The sequence below is a fragment of the Bufo bufo genome, chromosome 1 (assembly GCF_905171765.1).
Source record: "Bufo bufo chromosome 1, aBufBuf1.1, whole genome shotgun sequence".
Classification (NCBI taxonomy): domain Eukaryota; kingdom Metazoa; phylum Chordata; class Amphibia; order Anura; family Bufonidae; genus Bufo; species Bufo bufo.
In genome coordinates, this window is record NC_053389.1 from 383,143,220 (window position 1) to 383,164,897 (window position 21,678).

At 49.1% G+C, this 21,678-nt stretch overlaps 1 protein-coding gene across 2 annotated transcripts in view; it reads left to right on the forward strand.

Annotated features, from left to right (window-relative positions):
• Positions 1-4,648: 4,648 nt before the first annotated feature.
• Positions 4,649-21,678, forward strand: part of ITFG2 (integrin alpha FG-GAP repeat containing 2) — a 57,060-nt gene continuing 40,030 nt past the window's right edge. For both annotated transcript variants that reach the window (XM_040405426.1, XM_040405433.1), the window contains exons 1-4: positions 4,649-4,846; positions 4,927-5,022; positions 16,506-16,547; positions 18,465-18,624. In XM_040405426.1, the coding sequence (XP_040261360.1) occupies positions 4,751-4,846; positions 4,927-5,022; positions 16,506-16,547; positions 18,465-18,624 (394 nt within the window). In that variant the 5' untranslated portion in view covers positions 4,649-4,750. The remainder of the gene's footprint in view (positions 4,847-4,926; positions 5,023-16,505; positions 16,548-18,464; positions 18,625-21,678) is intronic.

Here is a 21,678-nt window from a genome sequence, read left to right on the forward strand (position 1 = left end):
CGCTGCCACCAATGATGGGGGGGAGAGGGGAGGCCGCACACTGGCCCCCAATGATATTACAATAGAGGGGGGGCCGCACACTGGCCACCAATGATATTCAAACTGGCAGCCCCTGATCTCTTACAGGGGGCTATGATACGCACAATTAACCCCTTCAGGTGTGGCACCTGAAGGGTTAATTGTGCTGATCACAGCCCCCTGTAAGAGATCGGGTGCTGCCAGGCAGCAGGGGGCAGTCATGTACACAGTTAGTAGTATATTCTAACTAGAAGCGTCCCCATCACTATGGGAACGCCTCTGTGTTAGAATATACTGTCGGATCTGAGTTTCACGATGTAACTCAAATCCGATGGTACAGTCTTGTGAAAAAATTAGGACACCCTTTGAAAGCATGTGGTTTTTTGTAACATTTTTAATAAATGGTTATTTCATCTCCGTTTCAACAATACAGAGAGATTAAAGTAATCCGACTAAACAAAGAAAACTGAAGAAAAGTCTTTTCAAGATCTTCTGTAAATGTCATTCTACAAAAATGCCTATTCTAACTGAGGAAAAAGATAGGACACCCTTGCCCCTAATAGCGAGTGTTACCTCCTTTGGCTGAAATAACTGCAGTGAGACGGTTCTTGTAGCCATCTACCAGTCTTCGACATCGGTCTGAGGAAATTTTACCCCACTCCTCAATGCAGAACTTTTTCAGCTGTGAGATGTTTGAGGGGTTTCTTGCACGTACAGCCCTTTTCAAGTCACCCCACAGCATCTCAATGGGATTCAAATCTGGACTTTGACTTGGCCATTCCAGGACTCTCCATTTCTTCTTTTTCAGCCAATCTTTGGTTGATTTACTAGTATGTTTTGGGTCATTGTCATGTTGCATGGTCCAGTTCCGCTTCAGCTTTAATTTTCTAACTGATGGTCTCACATGTTCTTCAAGCACCTTCTGATACACAGTAGAATTCATCGTGGATTCTATGATGGTGAGCTGACCAGGTCCTGCTGCAGCAAAGCAGCCCCAAACCATGACACTTCCACCTCCATGCTTCACAGTTGGTATGAGGTTCTTTTCTTGGAATGCTGTGTTTGGTTTACGCCAAACATGTCCTCTGCTGTTGTGTCCAAATAATTCAATTTTGGACTCATCTGTCTAAAGAACATTATTCCAGAAGTCCTGGTCTTTGTCAACTTTATCGCTGGCAAATGTCAGTCTGGCCTCGATGTTTCTCTTGGAAAGCAAAGGTTTCCTCCTTGCACACCTCCCATGCAAGTTAAACTTGTACAGTCTCTTTCTGATTGTAGAGGCATGTACTTCTACATCAACAGTAGCCAGAGCCTGCTGTAGTTCTCGAGATGACACTTTAGGGTTTTTGGATACCTCTTTTAGCATCTTGCGGTCTGCTCTTGGGGTGAACTTGCTGGGGCGACCAGTCCTGGGCATGTTGGCAGTTGTTTTGAAAGCCCTCCACTTGTAGACTATCTTCCGGACAGTGGAATGGCTGATTTCAAAATCTTTTGAGATCTTTTTAAATCCCTTCCCAGACTCATAGGCTGCTACAATCTTTTTTCTGAAGTCCTCTGACAGCTCTTTTGCTCTCACCATGGTGCTCACTCTCACTTCAACAGTCAGGAGCACACCAAACTAAATGTCTGAGGTTTAAATAGGGCAAGCCTCATTCAACATGCAGAGTAATGATCTACTAATTATGTGCACCTGGTGTGATATACCTGTGTGAGATCTGAGCCAATTTAAGAGGGAATACATGTGAGGGTGTCCTATCTTTTTCCTCAGTTAGAATAGGCATTTTTGTAGAATGACATTTACAGAAGATCTTGAAAAGACTTTTCTTCAGTTTTCTTTGTTTAGTTGGATTACTTTAATCTCTCTGTATTGTTGAAACGGAGATGAAATAACCATTTATTAAAAATGTTACAAAAAACCACATGCTTTCAAAGGGTGTCCTAATTTTTTCACATGACTGTATATTCTAACATAGAGGCGTTCCCATGGTGATGGGGACGCTTCAAGTTAAAATATACCATCGGATTGGAGAAAACTCTGATCCGATGGTATATTAACTCCTGACTTTACATTGAAAGTCAATAGGGGACGGATCCGTTTGAAATTGCACCATATTGTGTCAACGTCAAACGGATCCGTCCCTATTGACTTGCATTGTAATTCAGGACGGATCCGTTTGGCTTCGCACGGCCAGGCGGCCGTGTCCGTGGAGCCTCCAAAAATCAAGGAAGACCCACGGACGGAAAAACGGTCACGGATCACGGACCAACGGAACCCCGTTTTGCGGACCGTGAAAAAATACGGTCGTGTGCATGAGGCCAAAGTCTCATATTCCACTAACTTGTGACAAAAAATAAAATTTTACATGAACTCGCCATGCCCCTCACGAAATACCTTGGGGTGTCTTCTTTCCAAAGTGGGGTCACATGTGGGGTATTTATACTGCCCTGGCATTTTAGGGGCCCTAAAGCGTGAGAAGAAGTCTGGAATATAAATGTCTAAAAAATTTTACGCATTTGGATTCCGTGAGGGGTATGGTGAGTTCATGTGAGATTTTATTTTTTGTCACAAGTTAGTGGAATATGAGACTTTGTAAGAAAAAAATAAATAAAAAATCAATTTCCGCTAACTTCTATGAACTCGCCATGCCCCTCAAAAGTGATCTTTATAGCGCCGCCGCGATTTTACGGTGTTTTTGCAGTGATCAGAAAAAAATAAAATTTCTGTCACTGCGGTGGGGCGGACTGAACGCAAGTGTGCGCACAAGATCAGGCCTGATCGGGCGAACACTGCGTTTTTTGTAGAGCCTATAGAACATGTCCTATTCTTGTCCGCAATTGCGGACAAGTAAAGGCATTTTCTCTATAGTTCTGGCAATGTGCGGATCCGCAAAACACATACGGACGTGTGAATGGAGCCTTATAGGGGGGTGATCAGGGAGTCTATATGGGGTGATCAGGGGTTAATAAGTGACGGGGGGGGGGGGGTGTAGCGTAGCTTACAGAGCTGCCTGTGTCCTCTGGTGGTCGATCCAAGCAAAAGGGACCAGGTAGCAGGTATATCAGAGGCTGTTAACAAAACAGCGTCTGATATACCTTTCTGGGGTTAAAAAAAAAAATTGCATCTACAGCCTGCCAGCGAATGATTGCCGCTGGCAGGCTGTAGATGAACTCGTTTACCTTCCGATCCTGTGAACGCGTTTACAGGAAATCTCGCGTCTCGCGAGAGGATGCGCCGATGCGTCCAGGAGGAATAACCCGGCCGCCCGCATCCCTGCGTTAGACGGTCGGGAGGTGGTTAAGGCTAGGTCTACACGACGACATATGTCGCGCGACAATTTTTAGAATGGTAGTCTATGGTGTCGCACTGCAACATTCGACATGATTTTTCTGTGACTGTTACGTCGTAGTCGCAGCATGTTGCAGTGCAACACCATAGACTGCCATTATAAAAATTGGTGCAACAAAATGTTGCACGATAAATGTTGCAGTGTAGACCTAGCCCCCCCCCCCATATCTGTGCATTTCAACAACCATAACTTTTTTTTCCTATCAACATAGCCCTATGAGATATTTTTTTTCTTATAGCCATTATTTTTGGGTACTACTTCACACAGCCCCTGCAAGTGATGGCATGGGACCAGCCCCTGCGGCAATACCATTGCCATGACCATACTACTATGGCACAGAGTGTTAAGTACGCCACAGACCACTACAGGTTAAGGCCTCCTGCACACAAATATTTTTTTTTTCCGTTTCCGTTCTGTTTTTTGCGTTCTGTATACGGAACCATTCATTTCAATGGGTCCGCAAAAAAAACAACAATGTACTCCTTATGCTCCCATACATAAAATCTACCAAACATCAAAGTATTTGTTCCCACATACAGTCACTATCAGGCACATATGTAGAAAATATCGACTGCGCACCAGACCCCAGATGAAACCCTAGACCAGTGATGGCGAACCTTTTAGAGACCGAGTGCCCAAACCACAACCCCAAAACACCCTTATTTATCGCAAAGTGCCAACGCGGCAAGTTAACCTGAATCCTACAGTCCAATATAGTATATCTTTCATGTACGTTATCATGTAGTAGCTATAATAGCCTGCCTACATTCAGTGCGCTGCCTGTGCTGTTTATGGTGCGTCCTGCGCTGATGAATGGCAGGAAAGGTCTAAGGCATATTGGTACACTCAGACTTTTTCCAGGGTGTGGGTGCCCACAGAGAGGGCTCCGAGTGCCGCCTCTGGCACCCGTGCCATAGGTTCGCCACCACTGCCCTAGACCATCCAAGACTAGACATATGTACTACTCCTTGTAACCTACCCTTCAACTAGGATTTTAGAACTCGCAGCGCACCCTTCTCCAACTACACCACACACCTACTGCATATAAAGGGTGCCACATGACAAACCAACACCTAATGCCCACCCTAGCCTCTACCAGTCTGACAGACTGATCCCTAAGTCCCTTTTTCCCCGGATCCACACACAATGGACCCCCTATGAAGCTCCCCTCACACACTTCACCTCATAACAAAACACAGGCCGCGCTTTCTATATGGCAGTCACGTGACCAGTGACGGCGCATTTACGTCTGACACTAGTACTCCCCTCCGGTTGTCAGACCCCTCCTGTATCTCGTCCAGCGAGCCTTCCCCTTCCAGCACTATCACGTGGCCACCGACGTCACACCTCGCGTTTTCCGTGAGGCGTTTGGCTGCGGTTCTGGGATGCGTTCTCTGAGCTATGTGCAGCGTGCTGTGTTGGAGTTCAGCGGGTCGCTCTTCCCGCACGCTTTGTGTCTCGGGGACGCGGACAATGACTCGGTAACGGGGGGCTGCTGTTGGATGTTGGGGGGACGGATCGGAGGTGGTTGTCAGACAGTGACGTGTTCTTCTTTCTGCAGCTGAATGAGTTGGTCCTGGGAGACACCAGCGGGAGGCTGCAAGTCTACAAGAATGACCAGAGCAAGCCCTGGCTGAGCCGCTGCTGCTCCGGCATGGTGAGCGCAGGGATGTGCGCATGCGTGCACGAGTCGTGATGTCTGTGCCGGGTGCCATATGATTACAGTGAGCAGCCCTTGTACAGCAATAGTCAGCACATTTTAATCCCAGCGCATCAGAACTTTTAATAGTAGCCTATCTGAACAAGCAGAGCTGCAGTGTAAAGCATGAAGATTGACACAGCAGGAACTTGTACTTCTGATGACACTGAAGGATTACAAGGTTGCTTCCCTCTTAGCACAAGAAACATCACTTTCCCATGTATTGTTCATACCGGCATGGTAAAGGGGTTTGCCAAGATGTACATACAAAGAAGAGTTAAAAAAAACACCTTAGTGGAGATTTAGCAAACCTATAAAGGAAAACTGACTTAGTTGCCCATAGCAACCAGATTTCACCTTTCCTTTATTCTGAGCTCCTTTGGAAAATGAAAGGTGGAATCTGGTTGCTATGGGCAACTAAGGCTAGTTTCACACTAGCACTTGAGATCCGTCCGGCTGTTAGGACAGAGAACAGCTGGCCACATCTCTGCATTTCTTCATTGTTGGAAGTCTATGTCTGGCCCTTTAAAGGGGTCATCCTGGTTCAGAGCTGACATATCCCTTTTTTACCCAGGCAGCCCCTCTGAGATGAGCATAGGAGCATTTCATGCTGCGATGCTCTCCCTTGTCTTGCTCTGAATTGCACAGGGCAAGGGCTGTTTTATATTTTTAGCAGTGTTGCTGGTGACGTCACCGGCACTGATGGGCGGGCTTTAGCGCTGTTCTAGCCATTTTACTGGCTAAGGGAGCGCTAAATCCTGCCAATTAGTGCAGGTGACATCACCGGGCTCACTGCTAGGTGGAAGCCTCAACCTACTTGAACCTAGCAGAGACCCAGTACATCATCCAGTTCTAATGAAAAAGTCCTTGCCCTCACGATTCAATGCGGAAATACTCTGATGCTCCCATCATAGGGGCTGCCCTGGGTGAAAAATGGCATATGTCCGGGTTCAGTCCTTTAACTATAATGGGGACCAACCCGGTCAATATGCCGAGAATCGGCCAGAAGAAAACTGCTGTGCCAGCCGGATCACAAGCTCTAGGGTGAAACTAGCCTAAGGCTACTTTCACACTGGTGTTTTGGGCGGATCTATCATGGATCTGCAAAAACGGATCCGTTACAATAATACAACCGCATGTATCCGTCATGAACGGATACGTTTGTATTATCTGTAACATAGCCAAGACAGATCCGTCTTGAACACTGTTGAAAGTCATTGGGGGACGTATCCGTTTTCGATTGTGCCAGATTGTGTCAGAGAAAACGGATCCGTCCCCAGTGACTTACATTGTGTGCCAGGACGGATCCGTTTGGCTCAGTTTCATCAGACGGACACCAGCAGGCAGCGTTTTGGTGTCCCCCTCCAGAGCGAATGGAGACTGAACTGAGCCAAACTGATGCATTCTGAGCAGATCCTTTTCCATTCAGAATGCATTAGGGCAAAACTGATCCGTTTTGCAACAATTGTGAGAGCCCTGAACGGATCTCAGAAACAGAAAGCCAAAACGCCAGTGTGACAGTAGCCTGCCTAAGGCCCCCTGCGCACGACCGTTTTTTTTTCCTTGTTTACTGGCCGTTTTTTGCGTTCCTTATATGGTCCGTATACGGAACCATTCATTTCAATGGTTCCGCAAAAAAAACGGAATGTACTCCGTATGCATTCCGTTTCCGTATTTCCATTTTTCCGTTCCGTTTAAAGATAGAACATGTCCTATTATTGCCCGCAAATCACGTTCCGTGGCTCCATTCAAGTCAATGGATCCGCCAAAATGAACACGTACGGAAATGCATCTGTATGTCTTCCGTTTCCGTTCCGTTTTTTGCGGAACCATCTATTGAAAATGTTATGCCCAGCCCAATTTTATCTATGTAATTACTGTATATGCCATACGGAAAAACGGAACAGAAACGGAAACAAAAAACGGAACAACGGATCCGTGAAAAACGGACCGCAAAACACTGAAAAAGCCATACGGTCGTGTGCAGGAGGCCTAAGTCAATTTTTCCTGCTGGACCTGCAGTAGTCATACATGAACAGCTATTCACTGACCTAGGTGGGGACATGTGGCATGGATTTCTTATTTTAGGTGGAGCACATTCCAGGGCATAATTAAAAAGTGGGGTAAGGCTACTTTCACACTTGCGTTAGGTGCGGATCCGTCTGGTATCTGCACAGACGGATCCCCACCTATAATGCAAACGCTTGCATCCGTTCAGAACGGATCCGTCTGCATAACAGCTTTTTCAGATCAGAGTTTTCACAATCGTGAAAACTCAGATCCGACAGTATATTCTAACACAGAGGCGTTCCCATGGTGATGGGGACGCTTCAAGTTAGAATATACTAAGAACTGTGTACATAACTGCCCCCTGCTGCCTGGCAGCACCCGATCTCTTACAGGGGGCTGTGATCCGCACAATTAACCCCTCAGGTGCCAGGCAGCAGGGGCCAGATCCCCCTCCATCCCCAGTATTAAAGGCATTGGTGGCCAGTGCGGTTTCCCCCCTCCCTCCCCAGTATTAAAGGCATTGGTGGCCAGTGCGGCACCCCCCTCCTTCCCTCCCCAGTATTAAATTCATTGGTGGCCAGTGCGGCACCCCCCTCCTTCCCTCCCCAGTATTAAATTCATTGGTGGCCAGTGCGGCCCCCCTCCCTCCCCAGTATTAAATTCATTGGTGGCCAGTGCGGCCCCCCTCCCTCCCCAGTATTAAATTCATTGGTGGCCAGTGCAGCCCCCCCTCCCTCCCTCCCCAGTATTAAATTCATTGGTGGCCAGTGCGGCCTCCCCTCTCCCCCGCCCCCCCCCCCCATCATTGGTGGCAGCGGAGAGTTCCGATCGGAGTCCCAGTTTAATCGCTGGGGCTCCGATCGGTTACCATGGCAGCCAGGACGCTACTGTACGTAACCGTGGCCGCCCATGATGGGGGGAGAGGGGAGGCCGCACTGGCCACCAATGAATTTAATACTTGGGAGGGAGGGAGGGGGGTGCGGCACCTGAGGGGTTAATTGTGCGGATCACAGCCCCCTGTAATAGATCGGGTGCTGCCAGGCAGCAGGGGGCAGTTATGTACACAGTTCTTAGTATATTCTAACTGGGAACGCCTCTGTGTTAGAATATACTGTCGGATCTGAGTTTTCACGATCTAACTCAAATCCGATGGTATATTCTAAAATAGAGGCGTTCCCATGGTGATGGGGACGCTTCAAGTTAAAATATACCATCGGATTGGAGAAAACTCTGATCCGGTGGTATATTAATAGGGACTCCTGACTTTACATTGAAAGTCAATGGGGGACGGATCCGTTTGCAATTGCACCATATTGTGTCAACGTCAAACGGATCCATCCCCATTGACTTGCATTGTAAGTCAGGACGGATCTGTTTGGCTCCGCACGGCCAGGCGGACACCAAAACGCTGCAAGCTGCGTTTTGGTGTCCGCCTCCAGAGTGGAATGGAGGCGGACGGAGCCAAACTGATGCATTCTGAACGGATCCTTATCCATTCAGAATGCATTGGGGATGAACGGATCCGTTCGGGGCCGCTTGTGAGAGCCCTCAAACAGATCTCACAAGTGGAACCCCAAACGCAAGTGTTAAAGTAGCCTAAGGCCTCACGCACACGACTGTTGTGTGCATCCGTGTCCGTTGTTCCATTTTCCGTGATTTTCTGCGGACCCATTGACTTTCAATGGGTCCGTGGAAAACTCGGAAAATGCACCGTTTGTCATCCGTTGTCCGTGATCCGTGTTTCCAGTCCGTCAAAAAAATAGGACCTGTCCTATTTTTTTGACGGACAACCGTTCGCGGACCCATTCAAGTCAATGGGTCCGTGAAAAAACACGGAGGCACACAAGATTGTCATCCGCGTCCGTGATCCGTGTCCGTTTTTTTCCTATTATTTTCAAGGCAAACGACTTAGATTTTTTTTTTCACTTTTCTTGTCTGGTGATCCTCCAAAAATCAAGGAAGACACACGGAAAAAAAAACGGACACGGATCACGGAACAACAGAACCCCGTTTTCTCGCCCAGTTTCCTTGGGGGACACAGAAGACCTTGGGTATAGCTCATCTCCATAGGAGGCGTGACACTAAGTGAAAGCTGTTAAGCCCCTCCTCCACAGCTATACCCTCAGCCTGGAGAGAGAGACTGCCAGTTTTTTGCTTAGTGTCCAAGGAGGCAAGACACTCCCTGCTCTGCAGGGCTGGTTTCTCCTTGTTTCAATTTTAGATTTTTACTTTTTTCTTTTCTTTTTGTTCCAGATCATCAGGGATAACAGAGACGCACTAGACCTCTCTGTTCTCCCGGGGTTGAGCTGCGCCAGTGCCGGTCACCCGCACTGCTGCCTCCCCCACAGAAGGCAAGGTGGATCAGGGCAGCCCAGCTCCCCTACATCCCGCCAGCGCAAGGGTCGCCCGCACGCCAAGTCCCTCTTCCAGCGTCCTGCCACTACGGTGCCAGTAGCTGAAGGGGCGACCCTGCTGGAATGGACCGAGGGTGAAGACGGCTGTGGTAAGAGAGAGGCTTCTCCAGCCCTACGTCCCCCGTCCCCCCCCACCCCGGTCTCCTGCGTGCCTGACCCCCATACTGGGCCTCTAGTCCCCTGCTGGATCTATGCTGGGCCCTGGGGTGCCGCAGAGCGGCAATCTCCTTCTGCCTCCCCCCCCCTGCCTGGCTCCCAAGACATGCAGCCAGTGGCTGTCTCCACAGCCAGCTACAGAAGCGGCAACATAGTTTATTTCTCTATCAGCACAGGCACCCGGTCTCTGGGTTCCCCCCCCATCTCCTACCGGAGTGTTGCTCAAGGCCTGAGGCTCCTGACGGCTGTGGAGTAAGGCCTCGCCTCCGGCCGACATTGGTATTCCGGTGCGGCCGGGTGCCGCAAAAATCTTAGCCCAGGCTCCGCGGCCTGCTAGGCCGCCATTCCGGGTCCCTGACTCTTCCGGCCGGCGGGGTGGGCTCCCGCGGCCGGCAAGCCGCCATTCCGAGCCCCTGACTCTTCCGGGCAGCGGGGTGGGCTCCCGCGGCCGGCTTTGGGCTTGACTTCTATGCCCAGCAGGCCCCGGCCGACCGTTGGTGCCGGTCGGTGGGGCTCCGCAAATTTTGGCCCAGGCTTCGCGGCCTGCTGGGCCGCAATTCCGACCGGCCCGCGGGATGGGCACCCGCGGCCGTTTTTGATGCGCCACTCCGCCTCAGGTCCCGGCGGTACATACCGGGCGCCGCAAATTTAGACCCCGGCTTCACGGCCTACTAGGCCGCAAAATTCCGGCCTCTGGTGGAGGGGGCGGGAACTTCTCCAGGCGCGAATTCTTCCCGCCGGGAGGTTCCTCCGCCCCCAGGGGATCGCAGCGCCGCCCTCCAGGCCGGATCCATGTTAACCCTTTGGGTACAGGCCGGCTCCCAATGGGCCTGTATGGCTGGCCCCCCTTTTCCTGACTATCTGTGCCCCTATAGGTGGCCCCCCTTTAGCCTCAGAGAGGCTGTGTTTTTAATGAAAAAAAATAAATAAAAAATAATAACAGATTTCTATTGGACTGCGCAGGACGCTGCAGCCTCATCAGTAGGGCTGCATGTCTGCATGCCCTCTTTCCACAGGTGGCATAGTGTTGCGCTCCCAAACTGCGTCGGTGCTAGGGCATTTCCCCTTTTAGGCGGTTTTCTTGCCCTCTTCCAGGATACGGCGCTGGCCAAGTGCATGTGGCCCTTCCGTAGGCAGCATTCATCATCTCTCCAGTTATGGTGCCTGCCATGTGCATCCCCCCCCTCCTAGGCGGGATACTGCACTCTCCCTGGCTGCCGGCTGGCCATGTGCATGACCCCCTTTTAGGCGGAATACTGCACCATCACCGGATACGGTGCTGGCCATGTGCATGACCCCCTTCCATAGGCGGAATGCTGCACTCTCTCTGGATTTGCTGCCGGCCATGTGCGTGACCCCCTTCTCTAGGCGGAACGCTGCACTCTCACTGGATTCACTGCTGGCCATGTGCGTGACCCCCTTCCATGGGCGGAACGCAGAGCTCTCACTGGACTCGCTGTCGGCCATGTGCGTGACCCCCTTCTTAGGCGGAACGCTACACTCTCACTGGATCTGTTGCCGATCATGTGCATGACCCCCCTTTTTAGGCGGAATACTGCACTCTCACCGGATACGGTACTGGCTATGTGCACGACCCCCTTCCATAGGCGGAACGCTGCACTCTCTCTGATGTGCTATGATGTACTTATGTACTATGTTGCTATGCTGCACTCTCACTGGTTTCGCTGCCGGCCATAGGCATGACTCAGGCAGCATACATACATCCCTCCGTCTGTGGTTGTTTTCTCGCAGGTACGTTGCTGGCCATGTGCATGTACCCCATACATGGCGGGGTGCTTGCACTCTCGCTGGATCCGCTGTCGGCCATATGCATGACCCCTCTTCCATGGGCGGTGTACGCACTCTCGCTGGATTCGCTGCCTGCCATGGGCATGCCTTCCTTCCTCAGGTGACATACACACATTCTCACTGACTGTGTTTGTCTCTCACCAGTACGATGCTGGCCATGTGTATGACTCCCATACATGGCGGGTGCACGCACTCTCCCTGGATGAGATGCTGGCCATGTGCATTACCCCCCCTTTTTTTTCTGGGCGGCATGCTACACTCTCACCGGATACCTTGCTGGCCATGAGCATTGCCCTCTACATGGGTGGAACGCTTGCGCTCCCATTGGATACGGTGCTGGCCTTGTGCGTGGCCACCCCTCATTCCATGGGCAGAATTTGGCACGCTCATGAGATTCACGGCTGTCCTTGTATGGCTGTGCTGGACTTGTACATGTCCCCCTTCATTGGCAGAGTAGTTGCACTCTCGCTAAGTCAGTGTTGGGTGTATTATTGCACACTCACTTAATGCTAGGATAACCCTGTGCATGTTCCCCTTTCACTAGGTGGACCTCCTGCGTTCCTGCTGGATTATAGGGTATGTCCTGCTTCTCTGAAGTAGGTACGGCTTTAGGCATCACTCCCTTTTGGGACCGGCCTTTGCACTCTTGCCGACTGCAGTTTGCCAGATACAATTTCCCCCCTTTCGGGGTGGACTGCTTGCGTTCCATCGCATGCTATACTAGGCTTGTGCATAACTCCCTTTCAGGTTGCACTTTGCAATTCCGTACATGCTGTGGCACTCTGTGGCGAGCCCCCTTTTTCGCTGAATTAACCTTTTTGCAGTGAGCGGACGTTCTTGTGCGTTGTTTGGGCCGTGTATGCCTTCTCCTCCTGTAGGTGGGTTGGCCTTCTCACTGCTTACGGGCTGCTCGTACGTATGCCTCATCTATTTCCTGCGGCATACTTTTGTTTTCTTGGGATACGATGCTTGCCGCAAACCTTGCACTCGTCTCTAAGGAGTTCATTCTGTCCACCTGACCCGGACGGGCTCTACTTGCTATCTGCTGCACGGAGCTGGGTGGTACTCATTCATTTAGTTGGCCCTTCATCCCAGGGAGTGTTCGTGGTTCCTAGATGCGTGCCCATTCGTCCTTCCGCGGTATTGCTTCCCTGCGCTAGTGGTCACATGGTCGAGAGTGCGGTTGTCTGGAGCGCCCCTCGAATTCTTCGTTGGCTCTGGCAGGACTGCGGTTCCCTTGCCTGCTGCAATTTCCTCCTCTTCGGATGTAGTGTGGTATGAGTCCTTCCTCTTGGCGCCTCTACGCTTCAGTCTGATCTGCTACCAGGTGCGGGCCGCTTTTCTCGGGAAGGTCACCCAAATTCTCTTGGGTGCTCGATTACCCAGGTCCGGAGGACCTCCGCCTTGGGTTCTTCAGGGTATTCGCCTTCTGCGAGGCGGTGAACCGGGCATCTCACAGTGTAGCAGGGTTCTGCTTTTGAGCTGTCCTATGGCTTCCCTGTTGCCCACTCCTCCGTTCGGTTGGAGGGTGTTATGCCGGCCTCTGTCTCGACTACCTTATCTTGCCGGCTCTGTTTGGCTCCCGCTCGGTACAGATCACTCCGATGTGGCTTCTGTCCCGCCAGACTTCAGAGGTTGTTCCTTCACTGTCCTCCCCTCTGGGGAGAGGATGGTTGTTCATGTGGATGGTTCCGGTGTTCCTTTTGGCCTCGTACTGTCTCCCTTGTTCACACTGGCTGTATTAGCTGTGCCTATTTACCGAGTCTACCGCGTTCTGTCCTCCCGCTGAGTGCAGATTGCGTGGTCCATTCTAAGACAATGGTTCTGCTGTAGACTTACCTTCTCGGTAACTTGGGGGGACTACCTTTCGGTCCAGATTGTCCTTTGATCTCCTACACCGGGACTGTAGAACATGGCTACATCAGCATGGACTTTAGCCTGTCTTGTCCTGGCATCTGGCGGATGCTGGGCGGACCCTTTGGTTCCTTTCCGTCTGTCCTTCTGCTCCCCCACTCGGGTGGATACGGGACAACGTTGCTCGGGGGCCGACGGGACCAGTTTTGTCGACTTCTGCCCGTGTTACTGGTCTGCGCCTGATCACATTTGGTTTTTCGCCCGCTTGCCAGGCGACTCCAGCGGGTTCGCTACTGTCCGCTCCTGGCTGTATTTCGTCCAGGATCTGTCGTAAGACTTATGTTTTTTTTTATCTGGGGTTCTGTGGGAAGCTGTGCATTCCCCACTCTGACTTTTTCTCTCCCCATGGTTCTGTCTTTTTTCCAGTCCGGCCTGGACCTGGGACTGGGATTCCTTTACTTGAGGTATCAAGTGTCAGCGCTGTTCTTCCTCTTCCAGCGTTCCCCGGCCCTCTGGGCCTGTCAAGACCTTCTTACTCGAAATGGCTCTTTGGTTCCTCTGTACTGTCCTTCGGTACCACCCTGGGAACTACATACTGAGTTCTCGGCGCTCCAATCTTGTCCTTGGAGCCGTTACAGAAGTTCTCTCTACCCCGCCTGTCCTGTACGGTTGTGTTTCCGTATCAGTCGTGTCTCTGACGGGGGCCTGAATGGCCCCTTTTTGTTCTGAGCCTTCTGTCTTTTCCCAGGACAGGGCTGTTCTACATCCCGTTCCTTCCTTCTGAAGGTGGTGTTTGCCTTTCGCTTTAACACTTCACCGATTTGGACGTTGTTTGGGCCTTGCAGTTTTTACTTGGAGATCTCCGACTCTTGTCGACGTTCGGTCTCTTGGGTTTCATGGAGGTCCGCGCTTAGAGTTGACGGACTCCAGGGTGGTTTTCCTCCGCTTTATCAGATTGGCTATTGCTGAGGTTACCGCACCGAGGGCAGGATTCTGCCTTTGCTGTCACCGTTCATTTCACCAGAGCGGTCGGTGCCTCCTGGGCCGGAGGCATTGGGCTTCGGCCATGCATTTGAGCAAGGCGGCCACTGGTCTTCCTTGCACGCTTTACAGAGTTCTACAGGGTGCATACTCTGGCTTCGGCGTATGCTGCCTTGGTCCGCCTGGGTCTGCAGGCGGCGGTTCCTTGATGCCTTCGGGTGCTTCGCCTTGGAGCTGTGGTCCCTCCCCTTTTGGACTGCTTTTGAACGTCCCAAGGTCTTCTGTGTCCCCCAAGGAAACTGGGCGAGAAAACGAGATTTTTGTATAACTTACCAGTAAAATCTCTTTCTCGCTCTTTCCTTGGGGGACACAGCACCCACCCATTCGTTGTTTTTCTCTACACGGTTTCTGAGTTTGTGTTACCCGTTGGGTAGTTGGCTTGTTGGTTCCTTGTTGGACTTTGCCTTTTCTCACTGCTTGGACACGCAACTGGCAGTCTCTCTCTCCAGGCTGAGGGTATAGCTGTGGAGGAGGGGCTTAACAGCTTTCACTTAGTGTCACGCCTCCTATGGAGATGAGCTATACCCAAGGTCTTCTGTGTCCCCCAAGGAAAGAGCGAGAAAGAGATTTTACTGGTAAGTTATACAAAAATCTCGTTTTGCGGACCGTGAAAAAATACTGTCGTGTGCATGAGGCCTTAAGCTGGAAAAACCCTTTAAAGGGACTCTGTCACCACTTTCTAACCCCCCCTTTTCAAAGTATTGTTATCTGCATGGCGCCCCTGTGATTATAAATGTGTTGTTAGAAGTTAAATTCGCCGTCTCCTTTTGATAAAAAGAGCTTTTATCTAACCTGTCAATCTTCTTGATAAGGTGCCCAGGGCGTTTCTTTTCGTCTCAATCTGCCGCCCGCCGCCGCCACCGTTGGTGCCCAGCTCCTCCCCTCATGCTTTCAGCGCCGCCTGAATGTAATCAAATACGCCTCCGGCTCTCTCTGTGCCCCCTCCTCCTTTTCAAAGATCCCGCGCGTGCGCACAGGGCTGTGCCTGATGCGCCCGTGCGGACATTTACAATCAGCCTCATTGAGCGAAGTGCGCATGCGCGCACTTCGCTCAACCTCCTCATCAGACGAGCACTGCAGCAGGCTGCAGTGCTCGTCTGATGAGGAGGTTGAGCGAAGTGCGCGCATGCGCACTTCGCTCAATGAGGCTGATTGTAAATGTCCGCACGGGCGCATCAGGCACAGCCCTGTGCGCACGCGCGGGATCTTTGAAAAGGAGGAGGGGGCACAGAGAGAGCCGGAGGCGTATTTGATTACATTCAGGCGGCGCTGAAAGCATGAGGGGAGGAGCTGGGCACCAACGGTGGCGGCGGCGGGCGGCAGATTGAGACGAAAAGAAACGCCCTGGGCACCTTATCAAGAAGATTGACAGGTTAGATAAAAGCTCTTTTTATCAAAAGGAGACGGCGAATTTAACTTCTAACAACACATTTATAATCACAGGGGCGCCATGCAGATAACAATACTTTGAAAAGGGGGGGTTAGAAAGTGGTGACAGAGTCCCTTTAAGGTTTTTGCCATTAATCACTTGAGTCACCAGATGTTATTGTAAATGGGGTTTTATGAAAGTACAGTTACAAATACCCGAAACTTTTTTTTATGACGTCATCATTTAAAATGGCAGCATAGCATATATTTGTGGTCCTACTCTCAGGGAAGAGGTGGTGACACTTTTCATGTTCATCAAGTTATATTGTATTTGTATAGTACGGAATATAGTAGACAGTGCCCCCTTGTGGAGTTAACTGGCAATAGAATATCACCGTACTGAGGAAACTGAGTAGATTTTATTTCTAAAGCTCATACATATTCCACAGCACTGTACAGAGATTGCCTTCTCATCAGTACCTGTTGCCGCGGGGGCTCACAATCTAATTTCCACACTAACCTCTTAGTATTTTTCTTGGAGTGTGTTAGGAAAGCAGATTACCTGGAGGAATTCACACGAGCATAAGGAGAACATACAAACTCCATGTAGATATTGTCCTTGGTCAGATTTGAACCCAGGACCCCAGCGCTAACCACTGAGCCACCATGCTGCCCATACATGTGACTCATGACAGGTTTTCACAGCAGAATAAGTGATTTTAGATTTATCTGAAAAGGGAGCTGGTGAACTGTACACATATTGAAACGTGGACTCTTTCTGTTTTTCAGCTGACCTGTGTAGGTGTTGGCGATGTTTGCAATAAAGGAAAGGTAGGTGGAGATATTATGAGGATGGTTAAAGGGTAGAGGTGAGTGAATCTAGTAGAGTCCTGCACCTCTGACGGGGTGTCCCTAAAGCTGAGGACACTCCCCCTGCTGATTGACTGACAGTGGCAGACATCAAAGATGGCCAATAATTTGTTGCAAGGGCCTTTTTTTTTATGCTGTCTTCACCACTTATGAGTGGCGGGAGCCAGAACATCATCCCCCCCAAACAATGCTACACTCGTGCAGTGGTTTCGTTTTTCACTCCAGGCGCACGGACTGCCGTAGAAGCGCCTAATTTATGATGAGACGCACGCCTCGTCATAAATGATGTGCATCTTTCGTCAGCGCACTGACTCTTTTTGGAGTCCTGTCAAGATTTACTTTGGTTTAAAGCAGAAATCCTGCTCCAAATCAAATAAACATGCATATCGCAGTTCTCTGTCATAAACTGCTGTCAGATTAGGATCACTTTAACCCTTAGGCCCCTTTCACACGGGCGAGTATTCCGTGCGGATGCGATGCGTGAGTTGAACGCATTGCACCCGCACTGAATCCCGACTTATTCATTTCTATGGGGCTGTTCACAGGAGCAGTGATTTTCACGCATAACTTGTGCGTTGCGTGAAAATCGCAGCATGCTCTATATTCTGCTATTTTCACGCAATGCAGGCCCCATAGAAGTGAATGGGGTTGCGTGAAAATCACAAGCATCCGCAAGCAAGTGCGGATGCGGTGCGATTTTCACGCACGGTTGCTAGGAGACGATCGGGATGGAGACCCGATCATTATTATTTTCCCTTATAACATGGTTATAAGGGAAAATAATAGCATTCTGAATACAGAATGCATAGTAAAATAGCGCTGGAGGGGTTAAATAAAAAATAATTTAACTCCCCTTAATCCACTTAATCGCGAAACCCTGCATCTCCTTCTATCTTCATCTTAGCTGTGTGCAGCAACAGGACCTGTGGTGACGTCACTCCGGTCATCACATGGTCCATCACATGATCCATCACCATGGTAAAAGATCATGTGATGACCGGAGTGACGTCACCACACAGCTAAGATGAAGACAGAAGGAGATGCCGGGCTTCGCGATCAAGTGGATTAAGGTGAGTTAAATTATTTTTTATTTAACCCCTCCAGCGCTATTTTACTATGCATTCTGTATTCAGAATGCTATTATTTTCCCTTATAACCATGTTATAAGGGAAAATAATACAATCTACAGAACACCGATCCCAAGCCCGAACTTCTGTGAAGAGGTTCGGGTTTGGGTACCAAACATGCACGATTAGGTCCGGATGCGTTCAGTGAAACTCTCACCATTTCGCAAGCAAGTTTTAGTCAGTTTTGTCTGCAATTGCGTTCAGTTTAGTTTTTTCCACACAGGTGCAATGCGTTTTGATGCGTTTTCCACATGGGTGATAACAAACTGAAGGTTTACAAACATCTCTTAGCAACCATCAGTGAAAAATGCATCGCACCCACACTTGCTTCCGGATGCAATGCGTTTTTCACTGAAGCCCCATTCACTTCTATAAAAAATTGCTTCTAAAATCGTAAGCCTTCTAACTGCCTAAAAATAAATAAAAGGATGCTTACAAAATGATGCCAACATTAAGTAGACATATGGTGAATGTTAATTAATAAGTATTTTATGAGGTATCACTTAAGTCTTAAAATGCAGAAAAATTCAAATTTAGAAAATAGAGAATTTTTCCAATTCTTTTGGGGGGACATTTTGAATGTGTCATGAGAAAATGTTTTTGGAATGGCCTGGATATGTAAAGGTGTTCCATAGTTATTACCACATTGAGTGACACTTGTCAGATTTGCAAATTTTGGCTCATTCCATAAGGAAGCTGGAGATTGAATAATGTTATTTGATTATGCAATTACTTTTTTTTTTTTTTAAAGAATTTTGTAGTGGCTGTTAGTGCAGAGGGCTGGTTTCATCTCTTTGACCTGAGCTCTAAATCAGATGCCCCAAGTGACCTTACAATGGGAGAAGAACAGAAAGCTACTTACACACAGCATTTACCTGCAAATACCAAGCTAGCCCTGATTAGCGATATAGGTAAGAGCTAGTAATAAGTGTGTATTATCTGCATTAAGGAGGCCATATGCTTTTTAACTGATTGTTTGGCTAAAAGCTATTACTCCTTATCCCCCATCCCCAGCACACCCACAAATGTGTAAGCTAGCCGGTTACTCCTGCCAAAATCAATCAGGGAAATTTATCAACCTATTTATGCCATTATTGTGGTGTAAATAAGTCACAATTTACGGAGCACACCATTCTCGCCACTTTCCAGATGCCATGGCTTTGTGCAGCTGGCTGGATTTACTATAATTTACCCCAGAAACTGGCGTAAGTTATAGCTGAAGAATACACCAAGCCTTGCACAACGTAGACTTCCCTTTCTGGGGCATGGACTGCCAGAGATGTGCCTAATATATTAACAGCCACCTGGCACTTAATAAATTAGGTTTATCTTACTCCGTATGGGAACGTATGGGAATCATTTTTTCAATTTTCCACAGCACCATTCCCCCCTTAACCATAGTCTCCACAGCACCAAGCCTCCTTAACAATGATCTCCACAGTGCCCTACCCCCTTAACAGTGTCCTACACAGCACCCTGCCCCCTTAAATGTGACCTCCACAGTGCCCTGACCCTCCTAAACAATAACCTTCACAACACTCTGCCCCTCAACAATGACCTCTACAGCACCATACCCCCTTAACCGTAAACTCCACAGTACTAAGCACCTTTAACAATGACCTCCATAATGCCCCGCCCCCTTAACTGTGACCTCCACAGCACTCCGCCCCTTAGCTGTGACTTTCACAGCACCACACCCCCTTAACAGTGACCCATAACCATCTATTGGCCAATAAGGGTCATGTGTCCGTGTGTATGGCAGGATATGAGTGGAGGGCTTGCGAGCTCCTATTGGCTAATACATTTTTTGGGAATATCTCAAGAATGGTATGTTCCAGAGAGCTGAGACCTTTAGGAAAACCTTCCCAGACAACCAATGTGCCAAATTTGGTGTCCAACGGTTCAGGCATTGGGATGCCTATAGAGGACAGACAGACGGACAAACACATTGATTTTTATAATATACATATTGAGCTGTTTTGTCACAAACTGTTAACTTTCTAGCTGTGTGAATCAATTTGTGTTGTCATCTAATAAACCTCTAAATTACTAAAAGGTCGTAAATAGAGTTGAGCGGACACCTGGATGTTCGGGTTCGATGAGTTCGGCCGAACTTGAAAAAAAAGTTCGGGTTCGGGACCTGAACTTGACCCCGAACCCCATTGAAGTCAATGGGAACCCAAACTTTTGGGAACTAAAATGGCTCTAAAATAGTCCTGGAAGGGGCTAGAGGGCTGCAAAAGGCATCAAAATGTGCTTAAAGGGACACTGACAGGCCCAATAAGCATATTTAGCTATATATATATGAATGCACAGGTCTTCTAATGTGCATTAAAAACATATAAGTATAACCCCTGTCCACCTTATAAATACAGCAAACTGATGTAATCGCTCTTCTTTCTGCCCAAGGGGCGGCGTTTCAGCTTCACTTCTGCCCAGCCAGCCGCGCCCCAACCGCCGTTTTGAAGCGCCGCCCAGCTCATCAATATTCACTTCGCTGGGCGGCTTCTACTGTCCCCGACGTTCCGAGATCCCGCGCGTGCCCAATAGAAAGCTATGGGCATCGGACTCCCTTTCAGCTTCAGCTTCTGCGCATGCGCCCGGCACCCTCACTCGCCGGGATCACATCGCGCCTGCGTCCCCTCTGCTTCTTTGAGGCCGGTTTAGCCTCTCCGTTCTGCGCCTGCGCCGGGCACAATTGGCCAGCACACAGAAGCCGCCCAGCGAAGTGAATATTGATGAGCTGGGCGGCGCTTCAAAGCGGCTGTTGGGCCACGGCTGGCTGGGCAGAAGTGAAGCTGAAACGCCGCCCCTTGGGCAGAAAGAAGAGCGATTACATCAGGTTATAAAACATGAGTTTGCTGTATTTATAAGGTGGACAGGGGTTATACTTATGTTTTTAATACACATTAGAAGACCTGTGCATGCATAAATATATAGATAATTATGCTTATTGGGCCTGTCAGTGTCCCTTTAAGAGCATGGCAACTGTTCTGCAAACAAATGTGGATAGGGAAATGACTTAAAATAACATAAAATACCGAAAAATTAAAAATAACAATCTGGATCTAGGAGTAGGAGGTTTAGGAGGCGGTGGATGTGGCGGTGTAGGTTGACGTGGCGGTGTAGGTGGAAGCGGCGGTGAAGGAGGAATAGGTAGCCAACACTGATTTGTGTTATTTTTTATTTTTAAATTGGGGTATCCCCCAAAATATTGGGACATATAACAAAATAAAACAAAGAATAAGTGCACTTGAGTACAAGAATGGATGGTTGAGGCTGGTATAAATGTCTATTCTGCACAAGGTACGGACAAGTCCTGTGGGATCCATGCCTGGTTCATTTTAATAAACGTAAGCTTGTCCACATTGGCTGTGGCCTGTGATAATGCTCTCTGCCGTGCTAAACACACGTTCACACTATACACTGGCTGCAGGGCAGGTTAGCACCTCCAAGACTGACAAAGCTTTTCCACATTTTGGCCATGATAACCCTGCCTTCTCAGGTGCTGGTGGTGCCCCAGCTGCGTTGGCGACCTCTTCCTCTGCCTTCGCCTTGTGCTTCCACTGTGCCCCCGCTGTCAGGTGGGAATGCTATCATCAGCGTGTCGTCGCGCATCTTCCGATCAGTAACAGATGTTTTCATTTTAAAATCTTTTTATTGAAAATTTATATTCACATAACAGAAAGAAATGGGAAACAAAGTTACAGGATCACAGCTGGAGACTACATTCACAATACATTGGCATCAGAGTGCACGTATTTAGAGTAAATCAGGCACAGTGGAACATTACAGTAACTCTACAGCACCCATCGCAAGATAGCATATCCGAAGAACCATAATATGTGTGATAAGACCAGGCCGGAATGAATGCGTCACTTTACAATAAGAGCCATAGATAGAAGAGAAAGAGCACTAAGACAACTACCACAGTAACAGATGTTTTCACTAAATATAGTTCCCTG